The 22,591-nt window shown below is 40.8% G+C and overlaps 1 protein-coding gene across 3 annotated transcripts in view; it reads right to left on the bottom strand.

Moving 5' to 3' along the window:
- ELOVL4 (ELOVL fatty acid elongase 4) overlaps positions 1 to 21,262 on the bottom strand; it is a 32,935-nt gene extending 11,673 nt beyond the window's left edge. The window contains exons 1-2 of one of the 3 annotated variants that reach the window (XM_017823756.1): positions 20,957 to 21,262; positions 2,644 to 2,831 (exon numbers count right to left, since the gene is read on the bottom strand). In XM_017823756.1, the coding sequence (XP_017679245.1) occupies positions 2,644 to 2,831; positions 20,957 to 21,056 (288 nt within the window). In that variant the 5' untranslated portion in view covers positions 21,057 to 21,262. Of the gene's footprint in view, positions 1 to 2,643; positions 2,832 to 20,255; positions 20,334 to 20,405; positions 20,489 to 20,956 lie in introns of those variants that run through there. The other 2 variants (XM_017823765.1, XM_017823775.1) reach the window with 2 other exon arrangements.
- Positions 21,263 to 22,591: the final 1,329 nt, after the last annotated feature.

Below are 22,591 nucleotides of genomic sequence, written 5' to 3' on the forward strand. Positions count from 1 at the left end.
TTGAGCAAGTTCCCATTGGAAAGAAGTACTCTTGTCTAGAGCTGTACAAAATTCAAATAATCTTGACATTCATAAATGTTATGATCCAAGACTGTTTAAAGCCAGGTAATTCCACCCTGTTATGGATCAAAGAGAGACAGCAGCAGAGCAGACATAACCTGTAAATTGGGAGCTGTAAAAGTAGAGAAGGGTGAGAGAAAAAGATGGCAAAAAAAAAGGATGAGTAGGCACTGACTACTCTTACCACTAACCTGACTTCCATCTTATTTGAACTGAACTTGAGTTTACTTTGGTGTCTCATCTTGCACACAGCACTAGGAGTGCAGTCAGATGCAGAAACAAGTGTTATCCAGAAAAAAACTCCAGTATACAAAAGCCTGTGAAGCTCTGGACATATTTGCTGCACATGTCTTTTAACGTAAGTAAACGAAAGAACTGTCCACAGAAATTATCCTAGAAAACATACTTCTGTATCCTCCAAGTCCATTTACAAACTGCTGTAACACCCCTACTCTCCAGTGTGGTCTCACACAGGTGTGAGGACATTTGATACTATTAAGGAAGAACAAGGAAAGTTTAGTCCACACTGTTATAGAAATCAACCAATCGCTACTGCAACCTACTGGGTAACTTGGCCAAGGTTACCTTAGCAAAAGGCAGTAAATTGACTTCACCAGACTGCCTCAAAGTAGAATAAGAAAGTCCTGATTTTGTGGCAACATAGGGTCTATACATCCCCACATACAGGGACTTCTGCATGTTCTGAGCAAAATTGTCTCCAAATATGAACCTGCATTTGAATCCAACATATGGAAGTGTTGGACTAGACATCCTCACAGTGCTTTCTGGACTTACTATTTAATGTAAGTTACCACAGATGAATGAAACAGCTTGCCAACAGGATGGTTATTTAAGTAGCATTTAAAGGCCTTTCACATTCAATTTCTGTTCTTAGCATTGTCTGGAAACTTTACAGTCATTCACAAAATACAAACTGCATCATTTTACTCATAACAATTCCATTAAAACTCATGCGAATTACAACAGTGGCACAGTGGTATTGTAAACCTCATGTAGATGGAAGGAGAAGTTGCCTCGTAAAAGGGATCAACTGAAACTTGAACAGCTTCCTCCTATCAGTCTCTTAAGATCAAGAAAAGGCACTTCCTGTAAATGCTGTATCCATAGCCTTAACATTCACTGAATAACAACCTACATTTGAGAGAGCAGGAAACTAGAACCTCTGTGTCTAAAACTATGAGCTTTCAGCATAGCAGCAGCAAAAATGTCTTTGCAGTCCCATTCATTTTTGTGTTAATTCAGCGACTTGGAAATGCCACAAACACGTTACCCTATATGCAACATAGGTTTGGAAACCATTTGACCATAAGTTTGGTATAATTCAGCTTATGGATAAAATAAATCAATTTAAAAGTCAGGGATGGCAGTAACACTGCAGAATTCATTTCAGAGGAGTTTCAGTTTTAACCTGCCAAGATGATTGGATTTAATCTCTTCCCACAACTATCCTTGGGTGTCAGCATTAAATTCTGTTGTGGCTGTAGTACTTAATTACTTAGTTGAATAGTCCAATGAAACAATTTAGACAAAATGATGACTGAGATGTAATGGCTAAAATTTTACTGAACCATGTCTTAAAAAGAAGCTGAAATCAGTTAAATGCTCTTATTATAGAAGCTTTGGGAAAGGGTCAATATGCATATCACCATCAGCTATACCACGCTTTCTTGGCAAAAGTACAGAACAGGCCAGCCAGAAAGTTCTTGAATGCTGTAATTTTAACTACTCTGTTCATTTGCTTACTTCTGGAAACAGATTTTGCAAAACTATGATCCGAGGTCTTCCAGGAAGATGCCTCTTGATCCACATGAGCAGTCATAGCAGAACTAACTTAGCATCAACCATATTCTGTACAGCTATCCTTGAATAATAATTACCAAAATGTTAAGTAATCCCAGTTAGCTACTACTACAGAGTTGGTCCATTGCATTGTTACTACTCATTTCCTCTGTACAGAAATCCAAAGGAAAAATGCAGCAACGCAGAAATTTATTAGAATTAGCACATTCTGAACATTTCAAACCAAGTAGTAGAAGACTCTATCCTTTTATTTTTATTTAGAGATATAGTTCACTTCATTTTTATTCTTATTATAAAAGATAATGTACAGACAAGACAGTTTTCCTCACTACAGGTAATGGACAGTTGAATTTTTAAAAATGATAAACACATTGAAGGCAAGAACAAACAGCTCAAATTCAAACAAGATGCATTCTAACACCCTTTAGGATTATTAAAAAGAAAAAAAAAACAGTTACAAGTGTTAAATCTCTATAGATTTTACTTATTCTGTCCAGTATTTAGACTAACATAAGTCTAGGAAGAACTTGGAATAGCTAGTACACAAATTCTCTCTATAGACTCATTTACTGCATTTATTCTCAAACAGACAGTACCTAGCTATAGAAATACTCACAAAGACAAAGCCATCTTTGAAAGTCTGTGCAAAACATTCACTCTCAATAGACATCAAAAATATGCAAAATAATTATTTTCATTTTGCAACCTGCAGACATCCTCAAACCTCAATAAGAATTCCCTCTTGCAAGAGGGCATACACACCTCTTTGAAAATGAAGAAGTTGAGCAGAACCATTCCAAAGTTGTAAACAACCAACAGGAAGCGTAACTGGAAGGGCTCTCTCGTCTTCATCCATTTGGGGCCCAGCCAGACAGTGAGGAGATAAATAGTGCTTATAGTCAGTGTTGGAAATGGAGACTGCATCAAGGGCCAATCATCAACACGTTTGTCTGAGGGGGTGAAGCAAACAGAAGGAGTCAACAAGGTCTGAATAAAATATATTTCATCATCACTTTAAGTACTGAATTTGTTAAATATTATTCTCTCCTGGAATAGCTGCATCAGCTGGTAGAAACACAATGCACTCATTCTTTCTAGGAAGGTTAAAGAAAATAGTTTTTTTTAAAAAACACACTATATCATATTACCTCACACAGAGATTCATTATGTTATTTAAGCTCTGTTGTCCAGTTCTACAATCCAAAACAGTAAAGCAAACAGTATCACATGAGCACAAACACGACTCAACCCACTAATCCCCCCAAACCCAGTTTGCTTATGATGAACAGTGACTGCAGTGGCAACATAATCAAATATGCAACACCACTGCAAATGAAAGATACATAAATTTGGGAAAATACTGATAAAACCAGTAATTTTTATTAGTTTAAAATTAGGCACTAAAAACCCTCCTATTAATTTTATACAGGTGTTATGATGATAATCAAGAACTTTGGCTATTTGATGTAGGTCAGTCTCATGTTACAAACAGAATACTATCAATGGTACTGAAAAACAATTAAATAGAAGAGTTTAAAGGGATGGTTCTCGTTAATCTGTGCTGCCATATGGGAAACAAAGGTTTTATTTATAGTCTGCTTCAGCCACTCACGGGATTCAGAGTTACATTACACATATTTCAGAGCCCAGAATATGCTGTATTAAGTTCTGGATCAGTATCAAAAAAACGCTCTTAGCCTGATGAACCAGTGACATGTAGGATTAGAAGATGGCTCTGCTAGAGAAAGGAAGCAAGACTACAATGACACCTCCTTACTCAGCGCCCGCGTCGTCCCATGTGTCGTGTGTGCCCTCTGTGCCCTGCAGGCTAATCTCAAGTTGTAGCAAGATATAAAAGGTAAATAATCCATAACTATCAGAACTTCAGATACTGCACAGCTCTGATATTAACTGGAATACCTTCTAGTTGCTTAAGCTAGTCATAGTTCATATGGAAATCACATCACAGGGCTCCTTGGGAAGCTCAGACATCTAAAACACATGCCCTCAGTCATTTGTGGGCAAACTCACAAATGCAGTTGCCCACATGCTTACTTAGAGGACAAGTTTCTTTTAGAGAACTCAAAGACAGAGAAAAATCCCTATATCAAAAAGTAATTCCTAATCCCAGGCATACTAACCAGTAAGTTAGAAAACTCTACTTATCTTGAAAATGAGGAACTCTAATGCAATGAGGAAAGTAAAGAACAGCACTGACATTACTTCTCCTACACTTCTTTCTCATTTCCTTTGTTGTCCTTAAGATCATAAATTAGAACCTCATTTTAGGAGCAGATTTCATGAGACCCTCTATTTCTCATAAACAAGTATTATGAACTACAGAAAGAGAGCACACAGAACACTAATTCTTCTTATATCCAGATGATTTAAGAATAACTGAGCTGCACATTCAAAGTAAGATACCAGGAGGTCTAAAAAGAAGTGGAAATGAAGAAAGAGAAACCAGCCTAGCTGCTTCCATTACAGCTGTTAATACCAGAAGAAAGAATTCATCCTAATTGCATGGAAACCTCCAGCATGACTGACACTGCCAGAATGATGGGATTCAGTGTTGCAGCCACAGCCACCAACAGAAGCCAAGGGCAAGACAAAGCAAAGAGTGCTTTGACAGGGAGGAGTGCAAAAAAAAAAAAAAAAGAGAAGACTGGCTGTAGAAACACAGGCAGTGGAAACAGAACCGAACAAAGTGAGAGAAGACAGTTACCTCTTAACTTTTCACTAAGTTCCTGGAACCAGCCAGAATATCACCTACTGAAGCAGAAATCACTGATGCATTCCAATTATTACACAGTTATATCCCTTACACTTTAGTTCCTGCTTGATTTTAGCAATTGTTCTACCAATCTGAATTTAAAAATAAAAGATAACACTATTAAAAAAAGAAATGAAGAACCTCATAATCTATCTGATACAAATTAATAGACAAAGACTCATCATGAAGCAAGAAGAAAGGTGTCAGTTAGGAAGCAGCTCTGGGAATAGTCCGTGTGTCATGTCTCAATCAAATCCACATCTCACTTCATTGTAGTGTGCACAGAGTTAACAGCAGGTGAGGAAGAGACACAGTTGCTTTCCCAGCTTTCTTGCAGTAAGCAATATAAAGAGAATAAAGAGGCAAAGACACATTAGAGAATCTGTCTTCTATTTTATAACACAGTGTTTCATGGTATATTAAATGCTGAAGTGGCAATACAAAGAAATGTAAAAAAGGGAAAAGATAGATTGTAATTTTACCCAGGAGTTGAGTGTTACCACCCACTGCTGAAATAGGAAACCATGACCTATTCCAGATTTCTTTTTATGGCAGAAGACAAAGATGGAAGAATGAGGATTCACTAGAGGGTGAAAGGAAAAACAAACGGACAACTTATATTAGAGCCCAGCTGTAACTAGGCTTTGCCTCATACCTCATCAGCACTGTAAACAATTCTTTCACCTCCTTTCCACAAGTACTACAAATTGAAGAACTTCACTGGAAAAAACCCAGAGATATATTTCACTAATTCTGACAACAACATAAGAGCACCTGAAAAGCTGCCATTACTCCTCCATACCATGGTTTCAGCCTGGTACTTTCCCTCCACAAAGGGTTTTTGGAGCCACATCTCAGAGACAAGTCTTTAAGTATTTGCAAGAAAAACATAGATTACTGATACAGATCTCATAACACACTGCCCAGGGCATCCGACTGCTATTTTGGGGGCCTGACTTCTTCTAGGACAATTAATTACACTTCAAACACAAAATGCCTGTATGAGAGGGTAGGCAATTCAGTTCTAGAGTACATCCTGGCCAAAACAGAAACGTATCTACAGGAAAAACTTTATTCTAATTCCCGCTGTGCTAACTAACATGACCTTACATTTATTTTAAAGGCATCTAGGAGACTCTGCATATGAGTATTTTTTACTAGTACTGTGGCATCAGAAAACATGCTACTATTCATTCCAGAACTTTTTTATCACAAGACCTCTCCTGAATAATGCAAAGTAACTTGTTGCATTTAAAATCAGCTCCACGAATCATTCTTATTGCACAGAAGATATTCCAAAACCAATTTCATTTCAGTTTACCCAGCAAGCCTCCTTGTCCATGTTCTACACAAAAACCACAGTAACATGCAGACCCTTGCTCCAAATTTCTTTTCATATACTCTCTTTCAAACCAAGATAAATTCACTCTCTTAAGTCATCTGCTTAGTGATAAACATTGCAAGCTACTCCAACACCTTCCTCCCTTCCATCCCCACCTTGTTTTAGCAAAACCAGAAGAATTTTGTGTCCTACTTAGTAGCTGGTGCTGATGACCACAAAAGATTCTGCAAATTAGAAAGCACTCTGATAGCTTCAGGGGACATATGAGTGTATTAAATCCTTCACTATTTCACATGTAATAGGGACATTTTTACCTGCAAGATGAAATAAGCTTGAAATAAAAAGGCCAGCTCCCTGATTTAAAAAAATCCCTCCAGCTGCTTTGAAGCAAAATGACCAATGCCTTTACCTGATTAGAATTGACAGAGATTGACTGAATCTTTCAGGGGATTAATGCGTTTGTCTTTCAAATCCCAAGACCCAGATTCTAATTTGATCACAAATAAAATGTCTGCTGCGATGGCACAGCCTGTAGTACAGTTCTGTTTTGGTAGGGTGGGAAAAGTTTTAGAACAAACACTTAGAGTTGCACTTTATAGCAAACATGAATCCAATGTAGAATAGGGCACCTGCTAACTTGTTCCTGATAGAAAATTACTGTCATGCAAGGAAATAGTATGAAATGTTTATATACACAAGGTTTTCTGTCATTTAGTGTAAATATATTTTAAAGTTTCACCTTGCAAGGACAAGAAACACAATAACTTATTATGTATGCACGTATGTATATGTGTGTGTATATATATATATATATATATAAAAACGATTGAAATTGCCCTGAGGTACCTACCTTTGCAGGATGGAAATATTTACGTGGGGAAATGAACAAGAAATACACACATAATCCTCTGATTCTTTTTTTCAAAGGAAGAACGAGAGCAGGACCAGTGAAAAGCACTGAATATCCTGCCTGATAATGTCCAAAGAGAACATAATTAACCTATACTGAAATATAGATGTCAAATGAAGATGTATTTCAATATGTAAGGTCGCAGTGATGGTTAGTATTAAAATCGCAAGGAACTTCTGTGAAACATAATGTAATTGTTTCAATACACAAACACTGCTGTTAAATGTGGTTTAGAATTTCCTTTTCAACAGAAAGGATTTTAGATGGTTCAATTTCCTGCATACTACTTAGCCTATGATCAATTTTTTTTTCCTTTCCTCTAGAAGTTCAAACTTTAAAAATAAGCAAACAAATGCATAGCACAGTCATTCTGACATTCGCCAAAAGAAATCCTGAAACAGTACAATGGTGACTACCTCTGCTTTTAATACTCGTTTTAGGGGAAAATATTACATTACTAAAATACGTGATTTTTGAGATTCCCTGCATTCATGTTAGATTCAAAAATCAAAACTTAGATAGTCTTTATTTTTACTTTTACTATGTATTCCTTAGCTATAAGGTCGCTACTCACTAATTTATCTGAACAGACTTTCAAAGTTATTAATAGCTATTGATACTATTCTCAGCGCAAAGACACTTACAGTGCCAATCCAGCACATCCATCTGTCCAATTACATTTCCAAAGACACTGCAGAAATAATGGCAACTGTTTAAAAGTAGTTCTGTGAAAGCTCTCTGCAGATCACACTGTTTACTTTAGAAGAAGTCCTCTCAAAGCCCAATCTCAAGTTTAAGAAAGATTTCCTTAAATGAGTGAAATTTTAAATTCCACAATATGAGGAAGGCAACCCCATATTAGCTAGTTGGAGCACTGTTCTATGAACTACAATATTTTATTATCTAAGAATTTCCCATGTCTTGTTAGTTACACTAGCACTGTAATTGAAGGCTCTTACAAAATGAAAACCCGTGTAAGAAAACATGAGAAACAAAACTTTACACACCTTAAAATGTTTACAAAGCTTTCACAGAAGATCGTTTTGCAGTACTTTATTGTCCCATTCTCCCCTTTTCTTTCTGGCTACAGATAAATACTCTATACAGCATACTTCTCTTTCTCCATTTGTATTAAAAATACTGTTTCAGCCATGTAAATATTTACAAGTGAATACAAGGTTCACTGTGGCTACACAACCACTGCAGACTGGCTCAGTTGAAAGTAAACTTGAAAAAGCATCTACCTGATTAGACCCTAGGCTTTTAAACTGATGATGATGATGATGATGATGAACATATCAGAACAATTTAGAAGTACATTTACTGTTACCAGTTTGTAGAGATTCCAAGAAAAAACCCTCAGTCTTTGACTAACATCTCAGAATGTACAAATGGAACAAAAACAGCTGAAGCTTAGCCTTTATAACAGTATGTGACTAACTATATGGGCTGCACTGCTTGAGACTGAAGACTGATAGAGAAGCACCACTGCAGAGTAAAAATTGAGAGGTCATATATTTTTGGATCGAACATCTATAGATGTTAAAAATTTCTATGCACTTATTTATTATGATTTTAATAGACCAGTTCATATGGCCCAAAATTAATTATTCTTTTAAACATCTTTAGTGTTTGAATTAACTTACCTGCTTTGATATTGATTATTCATTGCACATATTGCACCCTAATCCTCAATTCATAGAATTATAGAATCATTAAGGTTGAAAAATACCTCCAGGATCATTAAGTCCACTCTTTGACTGAACACTGTGTCAACTAAACCATAGCACTAAGTGCCACATACAGTTTTTTCTTGAACACTTCAAGAGATGGTGACTCTACCACTTCCCCGGGCAGCCCTTTCCCATGTCTGACCACCCTTTCTGTGAAAAAATTCCTCCTGATGTCCAAACTGACACTCCCCTGGCACAGTTTGAGGCCATTTCCTCTTGTCATGTTGCTAATTATCTCAGTGTATTATTTATGAGAAATCCTATGACAGTAGATTGAAGCTATCGCACGAACTAAAATTACATGCCTATAGCCTCGTCATTGTTTCAGTCACAAAAATTCTCTACGTCCTCCAAGGCAGGATTGTGCAGACAGATTGCTAGAGGAAAGCAAAACAACTGGGACACAAGAAATGTCCAGTTTAAGCTTCTTTCTTACCTATCATACTTGGCAATGTCTGCAGTCTTCTGGCCCTATGGATATTTCTAAGGAGTCTGACAGGGTCAAAGATACCTGTGCCTAATTCAGGAAGAATCCAGCATCATTTACAAACAAAGGCCATGAAACTTCCCTTAACACATATATTAGCTAAGCAATCCTACTTAGAAGAATTTCCTGTTTTAGTGTATGTCTTTTCAGAGGTGGAAAGCCCAGTAGAACATATAGCAGCTTGCTGTAAAATGTTAACTAGACCCACTGCATAAATTTGCTCTCTAAATCCAAAGGAATTAGGATTAAACTTTAATTAGTTTATTATACTTTTCTCTGCTAAACTGAAGAGACCTTAAAAATCACATAATTTCAACCACCACCATGGGCAGGGACACCTTTCACCAGACTGGGTTGCTCAGAGTCCCATCCAACCTGGTCTTGAACACTTCCAGGGATGGGGCATCCACAACTTCCCTGAGCAACCTGTTTCAGTGCCTCACCACCCTCACAGTAAAGAATCTAGTCCTATGTGTGTTACTGGTAAAGCTAAGGATGACATGCACAGGATGGATAAAGGTTCCCTCAAGCTTTAAATAGTTAAGAACAAACTAACTTGTTTGGGTCAAGAACAAGAGACATCAAAAATTTTATGGCAAAGCACTGTTGCTTTAAAAACTAAGGTGCAAGAATAAGAATATTCAGCCTGAAGAGCAATTAATAATGAAAGCTGTCCCAGCACCAAAAGGACTGCAAGACAAGACTAACAGGTATGACCTATAACCAGTTGTGGCTTTGTTTTGAATTTCAGGGCTTTGTAATCGACCACTTAGTCTTCCTTAAAGCTATATACAAAAACATAAAATCAAAATGCCACACAGCTAAGAACAATATCTCCTGCAGCTAATGAACATCTGTGTAATATGCATGTTTCATAAACTTCCATAAAGTAACAGGAATGCCTTGCTGTTAAAAGGCCAGGTGTATTTTATCTACCCTTCCCATTATTCTAACTAGCATTCTAGTCCTCTCAGGACTCCCATCATTCAATCATTAATACCATATTTTCTTTGCACCTGTATATAGCAATTACAGAACCTACTTGTTTCAAGACAAGAATAATAATGGAATTATTATGAAGTTCAAGAGACACAGCTATTTAACATCAAGTCTGAGGATTTTCAAGTCTAAAGAGATTACTTTGCTCGAATTATATTTGATTTATCTCTTCCATTGATTATGACTACTTGTGGGGACAGTGCAAATGCTCTGTTTCAGGGAATAATAAAAATATAATCCTCATTGAAGCTTACGTAAGATTTGGAAGATAGAAGAATGCTTCATGCCTTGAGGGCTTCTGTTTGTCAAATCTTACTTTTCCAAACATCACAAATGCAAGATGCATTCCCAGTGCAGTAATACCTGCATGCCTTTTCTTAAACATTGTATGTTACAGAATAAACAGAAGAAAACAAAAAAAATCCCCAATCCAGGCACAAGATGCAGTTTTATAAACTAGTTGCAGACTTCATGATCCAGTCCATGTCTACGTAGATCTAAAGCAATAAAAGTACTGCATAAAACTTTCCTTCTACAGTGATTTCCTTACTGAAACTTTTACTCACTCTTCTCTGGTTTCTGCCAAAACTATTTCTCAGACCTCAAACTGGAGACGTCATTACTGCACAGAAAAGTGTTGAGGTTTGGTCCTATGAGAATAGTTGTAGGGGTATCAATAAGCAGCAATACAAACACAGGATTTATGCATATTCAATGTTGCAATAACAGATTAGGCTATTGGTCCATCCAGTATTTTATAATGCTGAAGGGGATGATCATAGAATATGATTATCTTCTCCATAAACAGATATTTTTATTAGATTTCCTCAGTTTAAATCTAATCCTTGAAAAATGTGAAGGATTATTAACAACAGTTTAATAATAACTCTGCAAGGCCTTATCCACTGTAGAGACATGTGTTACATACTCAGCATACACGAGACAGTAAATTGAGCACTGATACATGTCCTGCTAATGTGCTAACACAGTGGAAGGATAGTGATGCTTAACTACACTGCAAACATAAACAACTTACATTGCTGCTCTTGTAACACAGAATAATTTAGGGCTGCAGATGAATATTTAGACACTTGTAGATGCAGTTTCGAGCATGTATGAAAACCAGCAACGGCAAGTGAAATCTACCTCAAAAATAGAAGAAAGCTACTGGAGAAAATTTGCAATAAGTTGCACAGAAATGTCTCTGACAAACTACCTGTTTTTTCTGTTTGCATCACCACAAGAATGCTCATCACTTTGGTTTTACAGAAAGATGAATGAAGAGGGAATTTTGTTTTGATTAAAAACTACAAAAGGAGTTATTGAAATGCATTAGCTCTTCAAAGTTCAGAGGCAGAAGTATTTTTTACAGTTGTGGGATACATTAGGTCTTCTGTGAACCTAACACAAATACATCAGTCAAAGCCTCCAAAGAAAAACAACTCTCTAAACATTTAGAACTTAACTCCTCAACATGCCTTTAACATCTTTGTTAATGACAAATTAGGGGTGAAGAAACCAACAGCATACAAAGAGACTAATTTTGAAATGTTGATTTTCAAAACATGAACTGAATGCCAAAATGTTTTTAACCCAAAGATGGTGAAAAGAATGATCAGTGTCTGAATCTTTCACTAAGTATACAGTAGCAAAATCATCAGTTTGGCAGTTACATAATGTCCATGCCCCAACAACTGCTACAACTAAGTCTCCTCACTTCCACAGTCGTGTTACCTTCCATGGTAACACATGGCCCCTAAATCTAAGCTTCTCTAACGGTTTCTGAAACAAAGTTTTACTCTTGATCAAAAATTCATGGATCACCAATATGGAGATTAGACAGTATAGAAAAAAATCTGACCTAACTATCAAAGTGGTACTCTGTGTGTGAGAATTTCTGTTCTCGGCAAACCACTAAATATTAAATGCAAACAAAAAATATGGTTATGAAGTCTCCTATTTAAAGCTGAGCTACTCAATTTAACAGCTGTATTTCCTACTTCCTTTTTTTTCCTTTAGAGTATCTTAAAGACAATGTGTTACAATGATACTCTAAGAATAGAAGGGCATAAAATATTGGCTAGAGAGATAAGATTTCCTGGCTTAATAGAAAAAGTTAAAGATATGGTTGATAAATTTCCTTCTTCCAGCAACATTCTGTGAGCATTCAGAAAGAAATAAAACAACCTCTCATATTGGTTATAATTGGGAGAGGGAAACAAGGAGATGTTGTCTATAAGCAGATAAAAAAACCGGAAACACCATGGTCAAACATGTAAACTAAGCATAACATATACAAGGGCTGGAGGAAGACACTTTAGAGATACAGCTGAAAGAGATAAAAAGAATAGGAAGATGTGATAGAAACAAACCAAACAGTCAAGAGTTCATGATTATGTTGAAAGAGAGGAGCACATGTGGGAGGGGGATGGATGAAATGAAATAGGAATGCAGTGGTTTGACCCTGGCTGGGGACCAGGTACCCACCAAAGCCACTCAATCACTCCCCTCCTCAGCTGGACAGGGGAGAGAAAACAGAAGAAAGGGCTCATGAGTTGAGATAAGGACACAGAGATCACAGATTACTGTCATGGTCAAAACAGACTTGACTTGGGGTAATTAGCTGAATTTATTACCAATCAAAATCTGAGTAGTATAATGAAAAGTAAAATAAATCTTATAAACAAGTTTCCCCAACCCCTCCACTCCTTCTTGCTTCTCTGCCTCCTCCCTGCCAGTTGCACAGAGACACAGGGAATGGGGGTTACAGTCAGTTCATCAAATGTTGTTTCTAACGCTGCTTCCTCCTCAGAAAGAGGAGTCCTTCCCCTGCTCCAGCATGGGGTCGCTCCTACAGGAAACAGTTCTCCACAAACTTCTCCAGCCTGATTCCTTCCCACAGATTGCGGGTCTTCACAAACTGATCCAGTGTGGGTCTCTTCCACAGGGTGCAGTCTTTCAGGAGCAGGCTGCTCTCTAGGGGTCTGCAAGTCCTGCCAGTAACCTGTCCAGCATGGGCTTCCCACAGGGCCACAGCCTTCTTAAGGCATCCACTTGTTCTGGCATGAGACTCCTCCACAGGCTGCAGGTGGATCTCTGCTGCCCTGTGGACCTCCATGAGCTGCAGGAGCACAGCCTGCCTCATGATGGTTTTTCCCATGGACTGCAGGGGAAGCTCTGCTCTGGCACCTGAAGTACCTCCTCCCCCTCCTTCACTGACCTTAGTGTCTGCAGAGTGGTTTGTCTCACATATTCTCACTCCTTCCTTCTCTGGCTGCAATTACTTCTGCGCCATTTTTTTTCCCTCTTCTTAAATACGTTACAGAATCACAGAACAGACTGAGTTGGAAGGGACCTTAAAGATCATCTAGTTCTAACCCCCCTGCCATGGACAGGGCCATCTTACACTAGACTAGGCTGCTCAGAGCCCCACTCAGCCTAGCCTTGAACACTCCCAAGGAAGGGCATTCACAGCTTCTCTGGACAATCTGTTTCAGTGCCTCACCACACTCACAGGAAAGAATTTTTTCCTAACATCTAATCTAAACCTATTCTCTTTCAGTTTGAAGCCATTCCCCCTTATCCTGTCACTACATGCTCTCGTAAAAAGTTTCTCTCCATCTTTCTTGTAGTCTCCTTTCAGATACTGGAAGGACACAATTAGGTCACCCCAAAGCCTTCTCTTTTCCAGGCTGAACAATCCCAATTCTCTTAGCCTTTCCTCATAGGAGAGGTGCTCCATGCCTCTAATCAACTTGATGGCAAAACTGCAAGCCAAACTGAGATAGCTTATTCCCCCTCACCTTCCATGAGAGAAAGATAAACTAGCTCATGCTTATCTTGAGATCCAAGCACACACAGAGGGTGTTAATACAAACCATGCCACACTCAAATCATCTCCAGGTTTGCCTTGCAGCTACTTATTGCTTAGCCTACAATCTAGGGTGTAGTACTCAAAATCCCAACAGAGCTGACACTTAGAGCTCTGCAACCCTGAATTTCAGAGCTGCCTTCATTTGCCACAAGACCTTGAAATTCAGATGCTCAGAAGCACTTGAGTCTTGACAATATTGAGTATCCTTGTACCCACTTGTCACCTAAATGAGACCTGGTAACTATATACTCAGCATTGACATCCTCCTAAAAAAAAATGTCAGTCAGACAGTCCCACTCAAAGAGTTCCTTATGAAATACAGTGGTAGCTAAAATTTAGTTTCCAAATACAGCTTGAGAAAGCAAAGCCCTGTCATATATTTACTAGTCAGAGAAGTCCTATCTCATGGATCAGATCTGTCCTTTAAATCACAATGTGCCAACTTCTGTTCTCCAGGCACACTCCAGTCATACCAACAATCTTTAAAAGCCAAAGGTCTCATTCTTTTAATGGCCAATTCTATTTAGATAAATAAACTCTCATGTAGCTGCAGCTTTTCAGGCCATTCGGGCATTCATTCAACCCCACTTGCCTTACCTCAAAAAACTCTTCAGTACACACAACAGCCTTTTCTCCTCCCTTCGTCTCGCATCCTAGCAAATTCTTCCTCTCAAAGTTGTCTCCATATACACTTAGAGCCTTTTCATTCATTCACCTTTTATCTAAGTGCTCTCTTAATCCATGTGAATCAAGTAACTCCAAAAACCTGTCTGGACTGGCAAAGGAAAAAGTGGAGTTTTGCCTCACCCATTCCTCATGGCTCCTGATCTACAAGACCTTAAAAGGAACTACATCCTATGCTTCCTACACCTTCCTCTACTAATTGTCTTTATGCAGCCTTTGACAATCTTCCCTGGTTGCACAGGACAGTACAGCACAGCTGCCTTGAATACAACCTCTTTTGGTCTGCCATAGCTATAACCATAGCCCTGCTACATGTCTCTTCACACTGAGCACAGAATAAATACAGTGACTACTACAATCAACTTCTAGTCAAGTTACTCCAACTAGAGAAGTTACCTTACGAGCAAGAGTTCTGATACTATTCTTGATCAATTTATGCAACCAGTGGAATTTGCTTCATGTCACAGCTGTTTCAACTGCTCAAGGATTTTTCACCTCTGGTTGTAGTATGCGGCTCCAGGACCACATATCGATTTGCACCTCACTAATGGCATGCAGCCCCAGCTAAGAAACATGATTTACTGAGAACTCCACAACAGCAATTTACTGTGTGCGACAATTTTAAGCTTCTAGTTATTTGGCCTTCTGCAATAGGTACTAAGGTCATGCAATCAGTTTGGTTAAATTCTGCATAAAGCTGTTTTCCCATCTTTTTCCATGGATTCTCCTTTAGGAGTATTTGTAATATCTGGTTTCCTTCAAAGATTTCAAGACACACTATCTACACAGCCTTAAAATTAATTTCCAAAAATTATGTTCTTGTGATTTTGTCTACACGCTTCCTTTTGCTTTTGGATTGTGCTGATGAGTGTTCAAACGGAATTATGTATCACATTCCTGCTGGTGCTCTTTGAAGGCTTTTTTCTGTTTAGTGTCTTTGCTCAAGCTGAGCAGGTGGTGTCCCCCCCCTTCATTTTAGGAAAGAGAAGTTTTCCACTCACAACTCAGCTCCTCATCCACAATGTTCACTTCACTTCATGCTACTCCCTCATAATCGAGTTCTTGAAGCCTGGTGATCCAAAATCTCTAAGCAGACGTTTCCATTTCATTAATGTACTTTTCTGAATGATGTTTTCATTTCCAAAGATGCTTGGTATCTGTTTAGTTCTGATTATGTCTTTCAAGTGCTGTAATATGATAAAATCTCCTGGTGATGAAATGTGGGTGGTATTTCCCCTCAAACACCCAGCAAATTGTCTTCAATACCAACAGCTGTTTTTTCGTCACTAATAAATAATTTTTTCATCACCTCCCTCCACTGACAAGCAATTAAATCTGAAACAAACCAAATAAACTGGGATGCTCCTATTGCTCAGTTTGGTTGAAAGCAGACTCATATGATCTAGTCTTTAACATTCTTTACTTCTGTAATCAATTTCTCTGAGTGCTGGTTATGCCACAGGTTTTTTTCTTTGTGTTTATGCCACAAGGCAGCCAAGCCCATTTACACTGCTTCTCCTGGTTTTGGTGTGTTCCTGTCTAATCCTTGTGTTTTACCCCGTCACGGTCACAGATGGAAAAAACTGTTCCCTTGAGAAATTTTTCCCAAGAAAATTGTATCTGCAAGACAAGTATCAAAAATCACCAAGTCACCATTCCAAATCACCAAGTCTAATGCTCAGCCATCCATCCAAAAGCTTAGGAACACATTCTGCTTTGTTTCTGTGAAATAGGCTTCTTGTACCTTCATCTCACCATTCTCTCTCCCCCATCATCACTTTCTGAGGAACTTTCACTGGGATTCTACTTGCCTCCAGCTTTGGCACAAATCCTCAAATACAAGGGACTACTTGCACTCAGAGTGTTCTGCTAACCACCCCAATGAGCTTTCCTGAAGCATAAACATTCAGGATCCTTTGGCCATAGCTGGTTTCTCCATGGGGAAATGAATGAGGGAAGAAGAAACAAGTTTTGTTGCAGTTCTGTTCCCTGGACTGAAAAAGAAAATGAACCTGAACTTCTTGGGCATTCTTGCCAGATCTTCCTGGCAAAAGTTTTTATGGCAATCTGTATTCCCATGAAAGCTGTTCCACTGATTCACTCTTCAGGCAAGCAGCTGTAAATTTCCCATGTTTTCCGTCCTCACTGTGGTATGCTCCTGACCCAACTGATAAAAACTACAACTGATATTGTTCCTGAACAAGATGCTACATAGAAGACTATCCTACCACTAAAGTGAAAGTTTGCATCTTTCTCCTCTCTCCTTTCCTACTGACGGAAAAAGTCTGTAATCTTATTAACTGCAACAGCTGTAAATAGTTGCTGTTCCAAAGTAGTCCCAGCTGGCCCGGGATGGCCCTGCCTCCTTAAACTCTGAGCTCCAAGAACAATCATTCTCACCCAAAGTCAGTAAAGCCTTCTGCTCTTTAGCTCAATACATTCAAATTAACTAGTTCCTCTAAATAAATCTTTTTGTACAGCGTTTCACAAATCTCCTTTTCAAGCCACAGTCTCCTATTCCCCCTTCCCAACTGTCAGTGGTCTCTTCACCCAAGTTTTGAAATTTCCACATTCTTCTTTCCTGGATTGTGTCCTGAGTTATTATCTTAATAGTTCCCCTGGACACAGCCTGGAACCTCCCTGAAAGTCACTTGCTCAGTCATCTAATCATATCCTAAATCCTTCCTGGCAGATCTCACCTCAACCAGCTACTCGAGCTGAGAGAAAGAAGGAAGCCCTGCCCTAGCTATTACATGGAACCAGTCCCATGCCCTTACAGAAATAAGGGCATGGAATTCCTAGATCATCCTTCCTGATAGTAACTATTCTTCTGACCACCTTTTTTTTTCTTCCGATGACTACCAAGACCATGTTTTTTACCTTTGTATCTCCCCTTGAAGTTTATGGCTTCCTAAATTATATCCTTCAGCCTCCTAGGTGAATATACAGCTACAATAGATTTTTAGACACAGTCAAGTAAGGAGAGAAAAAAAAATAATTTTTCAACAAATGAACAAGCAAAAACATTAATGTAAGGCTGAAAATGTACTTGATAATATATATGGGGAAAATGGCACAGAACACTAATATTATTCCCAAATGCAAGATCTAAAAAAAACCTCCAAAAAACCAAACCCACAAACAAAACTGCTTTAGACAGCATGCTTAATGCTGAAAAAAAACCTGTGACATCATTCAAACAAAATCCAGTTAGGCTCATCATAAAGAACCCTTTTGGGGTTCTTTTTAGTCTCAGAAAAGGTCAGTTGCTTTTAAATAGTACAGAGCAGGGGAGGAAAAAGATCAAATCCTTAATGTGCAAAAATAAAGCAGCACAAAACTCAGTGGGACATTCTGGCACAGTTCTACACAAGTCTCATCACAGGAGTCTGAGGCAGCAGGAGAAAACACCTGCTGGCAGGACAATCCTGCTGAATACTAAGAACAGGGCTAAAGACAGATGGGTGTCCAATAAAAAATGGAAGTGGGAACTGGAGAGAATAAGTGTAGGAGTCGTAGTGGGAATAAAATTTCTTCACATTTTGTTGTGTAATTTTGCTGTGTAGTAGTGTTTCAGTATGAATTATTGTGTAATGCTATTGCATAGCATCATTTGTTGAGCAACTTTGCTGCGTGGTATAGTCTTTTATTTAATGATATTGAACATTAGGCAATGGTCTTGCATGCCATAATTTAAGTTTTCTGTTGAGCAATATCACTGTCATAGCTCCTGACACAAAGGTGAATTGCATGAATTCACATAACAGTGCTGAATTCATGATTTGAACGTATCATAAAATGGTTTGGCTTGGAAAGATCCTTAAATATCAGCTAGTTCCAACAACCCTGACAGCGGGCAGAGACACCTTCCATTAGACTTTCAAAGCCCCATCCAACCGGTCTTGAACACTTCCAGGGATGATACATCCACAACTTCTCTGGGCAACCTGTTCCAGTGCCTCATCACCCTCACAGTAAAGAATTCCTAATATCTAATCTAAACCTGCCCTCTTCCAGTTTGAATCCATTACCCCTTGTCCTATCACTACATGGCCTTGTAAAAGCTCCCTATCCACCTCTCCTGTCACCTGTCTTTAGGTACTGGAAGGATGCTATATATTCACTCAGACATGGCAAATGGAGACAATTATTTTTGTCTGAACAAAGACACTTGCAGAAAAGCAGCAAATTGAGTGAAACTTAATGCATTAAGAAATTATTTCACTGAAAAGCTACACAGCATTGCCTCATGAATGACATTTTCTTATCCAGAGCTACCTTGTGACTACAATGTGAGACATTACATGTTTTGCCTATCCATATCTGACCGTAATCCCTTCAGGACCTTGGTTTACGTACTACTGGGTATAAAGCACTGTAGTATGTTTTTCTGCTCTGTCCAAAGCTAGCCTTGCAGGAACCTGCTGAAATTCAGAATTTGAACAAGAAACGCTCCACCTCTTACACAAAATAGGACTGATTATTTCATTACAATGGAATCCTGTGTTAACAGCAACACTACCCAACTTAGAGCAAAAATTTAAAATTCTGCATTAGAAAATTAGTAAGACTTAAGCATATTTTAGTTGCCATCAAAATGTAGTCACCCTACTACTACTTAACATTCTGCAAAGAGGAGAAGAAATGAAAGTTTGCTCTATATGTAGTATCACTGTCAGTTACATTATTGTTACATTCTTTACATTTACTTGCTTTTTCATCCCCCTCCTTTTTTTTTTAGTTTTTCTCTCATCATTTTTGCTTACAACGAACATGGTCTATGTACAGACTTAAATAACATGTTTGAAGTTCAGGAAACATATCAGAAGTTGAAGTATTTTTTCCAAAGAAATCAAGTAATCCATAAGGATATCAACTTTGTACTCACATCCATTTTTATATCCATCTGAAAATGCTACTGATTGGCTAGAACAGCATCTCTTTCACACATTACCTGGCAGTCTACAAACAATGGTATGTTGCAAGAGGCAGAGAAAGAGAGCAAACACTGGTAAATTACAATGCAGTGCTGCTGCAAGCATTTTTATTTGCTCTCGTATTCTGGTAGTTGTTAAATACAGAAAAGAAAAATACGCATGTAGGCTTAATTTTTAAAATATGGCAAAACACCTATGTTATGGGAAGGCAAATTGTGGAAAAAAGTGAGCTCCTTCCATCTATAACATAAAATTAATTTATTATCTGACAGATGGCAGAAAGGAGGGGGGTGGAAAAGCAAAGACTGCTGATGCAGTGAGCTCCCCATCTGTAATGAAGGCCCCACATTTCCACTCACCATACTGCCACAAAACACGTCCATAGTTGCATTCACTCTGGTTTTGCTCCATGTGTTTTTAGGTTTAAATCAAAATAGCCTAGACCTCATCACTGCGTGGACAACTAAAAAAATGAGGAAAACATCCAGAGAAGTGATCCTTCTGTCAAATGCCCATGCCTACTCACAATATGAGCTATGAAAGCTGCAACTCCTTTCATTTGACCAACGAGACAGAGCCATTCACGCTGACCAATAACACCCCCAGAGCTACTAGTCACTGCAGCAAATTACCACCTCGTTTACTGTTCCAACACTGAAAGCTGCTTTTTCACATTTCTCCATATTCCAGGACATTCTCTCTTCCTTCAGCATCTTCCACATTGCAGTCGTGGAGTGCAATTACAGAAATGGAGCATATTAAAAATGAAAAACAGCAAAACTGACCCAAACACACTTAATATAAAACAAAAAGCTTCAGCATTGACGGTAATAATCGTTTCCTCATTTCGTTTGCTTAACTCCACGCGATGCCGGCACGGGGCTTCTGCCGGCACGGCACCTGCCGCAGAAGCCGGAGGCCGTCTGAGCTCCGGCACGAAGTACCGGAGGGCCTCGCTTACCTCCGGCATCAGATTCCCGTATGACCACCCCAAGGCACACCGCGGCGAGAGGGAACCAGAGGAGCCACGGCTCTGGGAAGCGGATTTCGCTCCGTCCAGCCCGCGGGCGCCCGAGGGACACCCTCACCTTGCCACGACGCGATGCCCCGCGCACCCCGGGCCCTTACCCGGGATTACGGCGGATAAACAAACGAAGCACCCAAGCTCACCCAGAAGGGCGAGGAGGAGAGGCGGGTGCGGGGGGTCCCGGGGAGCCGGAGCGCGCTCCGCGTCTCCCCGGAGACGGAGCCATTTTGAGCCGCTGCGCATCAGTGGCAGCGGGCGGGGGGCGCCGGGCACGGCGATGGCGGGGCCGAGGCCGCCCTGGCGCGTTACCTCGGATGCTCCAGGTCCAGCGGTAGAACTCGAGGGTGTCGTTCACCACGCTGGACACGAGGCCCATGGCGCTGGGGGGCTCGGCGGCGGCGGCACCCATGATGAGCAGCAGCAGCAGCGGCGGAGCCGGCAGACCTGTCTCGGCGCGTGCGTCCGTACCTCTGCGCCGGGGCTGCTGCTGCTGCTGCCCCTTCTACAGCCGGGGATGTGATTTAAATCTCTATCTCTCGGTATCTTCCCTCCAGACTCCGCCTCGCTCCCGTCACCGGCTCCCGTGCCCCGCGGGCAGGGTGGAGGGCGCGGAGGCGGGGGGCGGCGGCGGCTCCGCAGCTCGGTGCGCAGCGCCCGGCGCGGTGCGGAGCCGAGCGCAGGGAGCCGAGCGGCGGCGTCACGTGGCCGCCGTCCCGCTGCCCGCCGGCGGCGCCCGCGGGGTGCGCGGCCGCACGGCCCCGCACGGCCCGGCCGCGCAGGCGCCCCGCCGCCCCCGGCGCGAGCAGGTGCGGGGCGGCGCGGGGACCCCGCTCCTCCCTCACCGAGTGTGCGGGGCGGCGATGGGGAGCTTCTTGATTTAACTGGGCTTTTTATTTTCAAATAGGATTTGGTTTGGTTATTTTTTTACCAGACGGGGTAAAAAAAAAAAATAAATTCAGGCAGTTCTTACTGCTCGCTTTGTAGCAGTTTGGATTTTCCTTCTCTCTTCCCCCCTCTCACTCGCTCCTGACGGACATGCCGAGGCACCGGCGCTCGCCACGCTCGCGTTACATCCATTTGTGCGCACCGAAGTACCGGCTCTTCTGCTTCTGCAAGGAGCCTCCGCTAAAGTCCCTTCTCCTCCCAGCACGGATAACACCAGCAACGGCAACGGGACCTCGCTACCTCCCTGCCCCACCGGCTGGTGGCACTTCCCTGACCAGCCTCCTCCAGGCGCCATCCACGCTCTCCCCTCATCTGCTACACCAAGGCCTGTGTGTTCGCTCCATGGCGCAGAGAGGTTTTCCCTGCCCAGAGCGTTGCTGGGTGCTACAGCAGAAGGAGCATCCATTCGGCACCCTGCGTTTCAGCCCCAACGAACCCCCTTCCTGGTGCGAGGGCACCAGCTGCTGCTCACACCCTTTGCTTCTTATCTCCTCCTGCCAGCTTGTCTCTCACCCTCCCTCTCCACACTCTCTGCATAGTGTGGATGGCTGCATGACACCCCCGGGATCGGTTTGCCCACTGAGGGGCAGGAGGGGACCTGCTCCACCTGAGTTGTGAGCTTTCCTCACAGCAGATAGCAGATCAGATGGTATTTGCCTCTCCCTTCTCCAGTGCACCAGCACCTTTGTCACTTGTCACTTAGTCTTGTTGAGCACAGCTCACACTCCTCCTCCTGAGTGAGTCACCATCTGCTTAGCTCCTGGACTGCCCTGGCTGCTGCGATCCCAGCCCTATGGACAGGAGAGGCACACTGGCCATCACTAGGTACTCCACAGAGCTGCTGCACCAAAACCAGGTGTTTGGGAGCAGGAATCACCTCCACTGGGAAAAGAAGAGGAGCTATGTCAACCCCTGGAGGCCTGGATGGACAGGGAAGTCCAGTTTATCCCAATGCCACCTGAAAGTTGGAGCAAAGCAAGGCTATTGCACACGGATGTA

This window comes from Lepidothrix coronata, unplaced genomic scaffold (genome assembly GCF_001604755.1).
Source record: "Lepidothrix coronata isolate B3197 unplaced genomic scaffold, Lepidothrix_coronata-1.0 Scaffold4, whole genome shotgun sequence".
Lineage (NCBI taxonomy): Eukaryota > Metazoa > Chordata > Aves > Passeriformes > Pipridae > Lepidothrix > Lepidothrix coronata.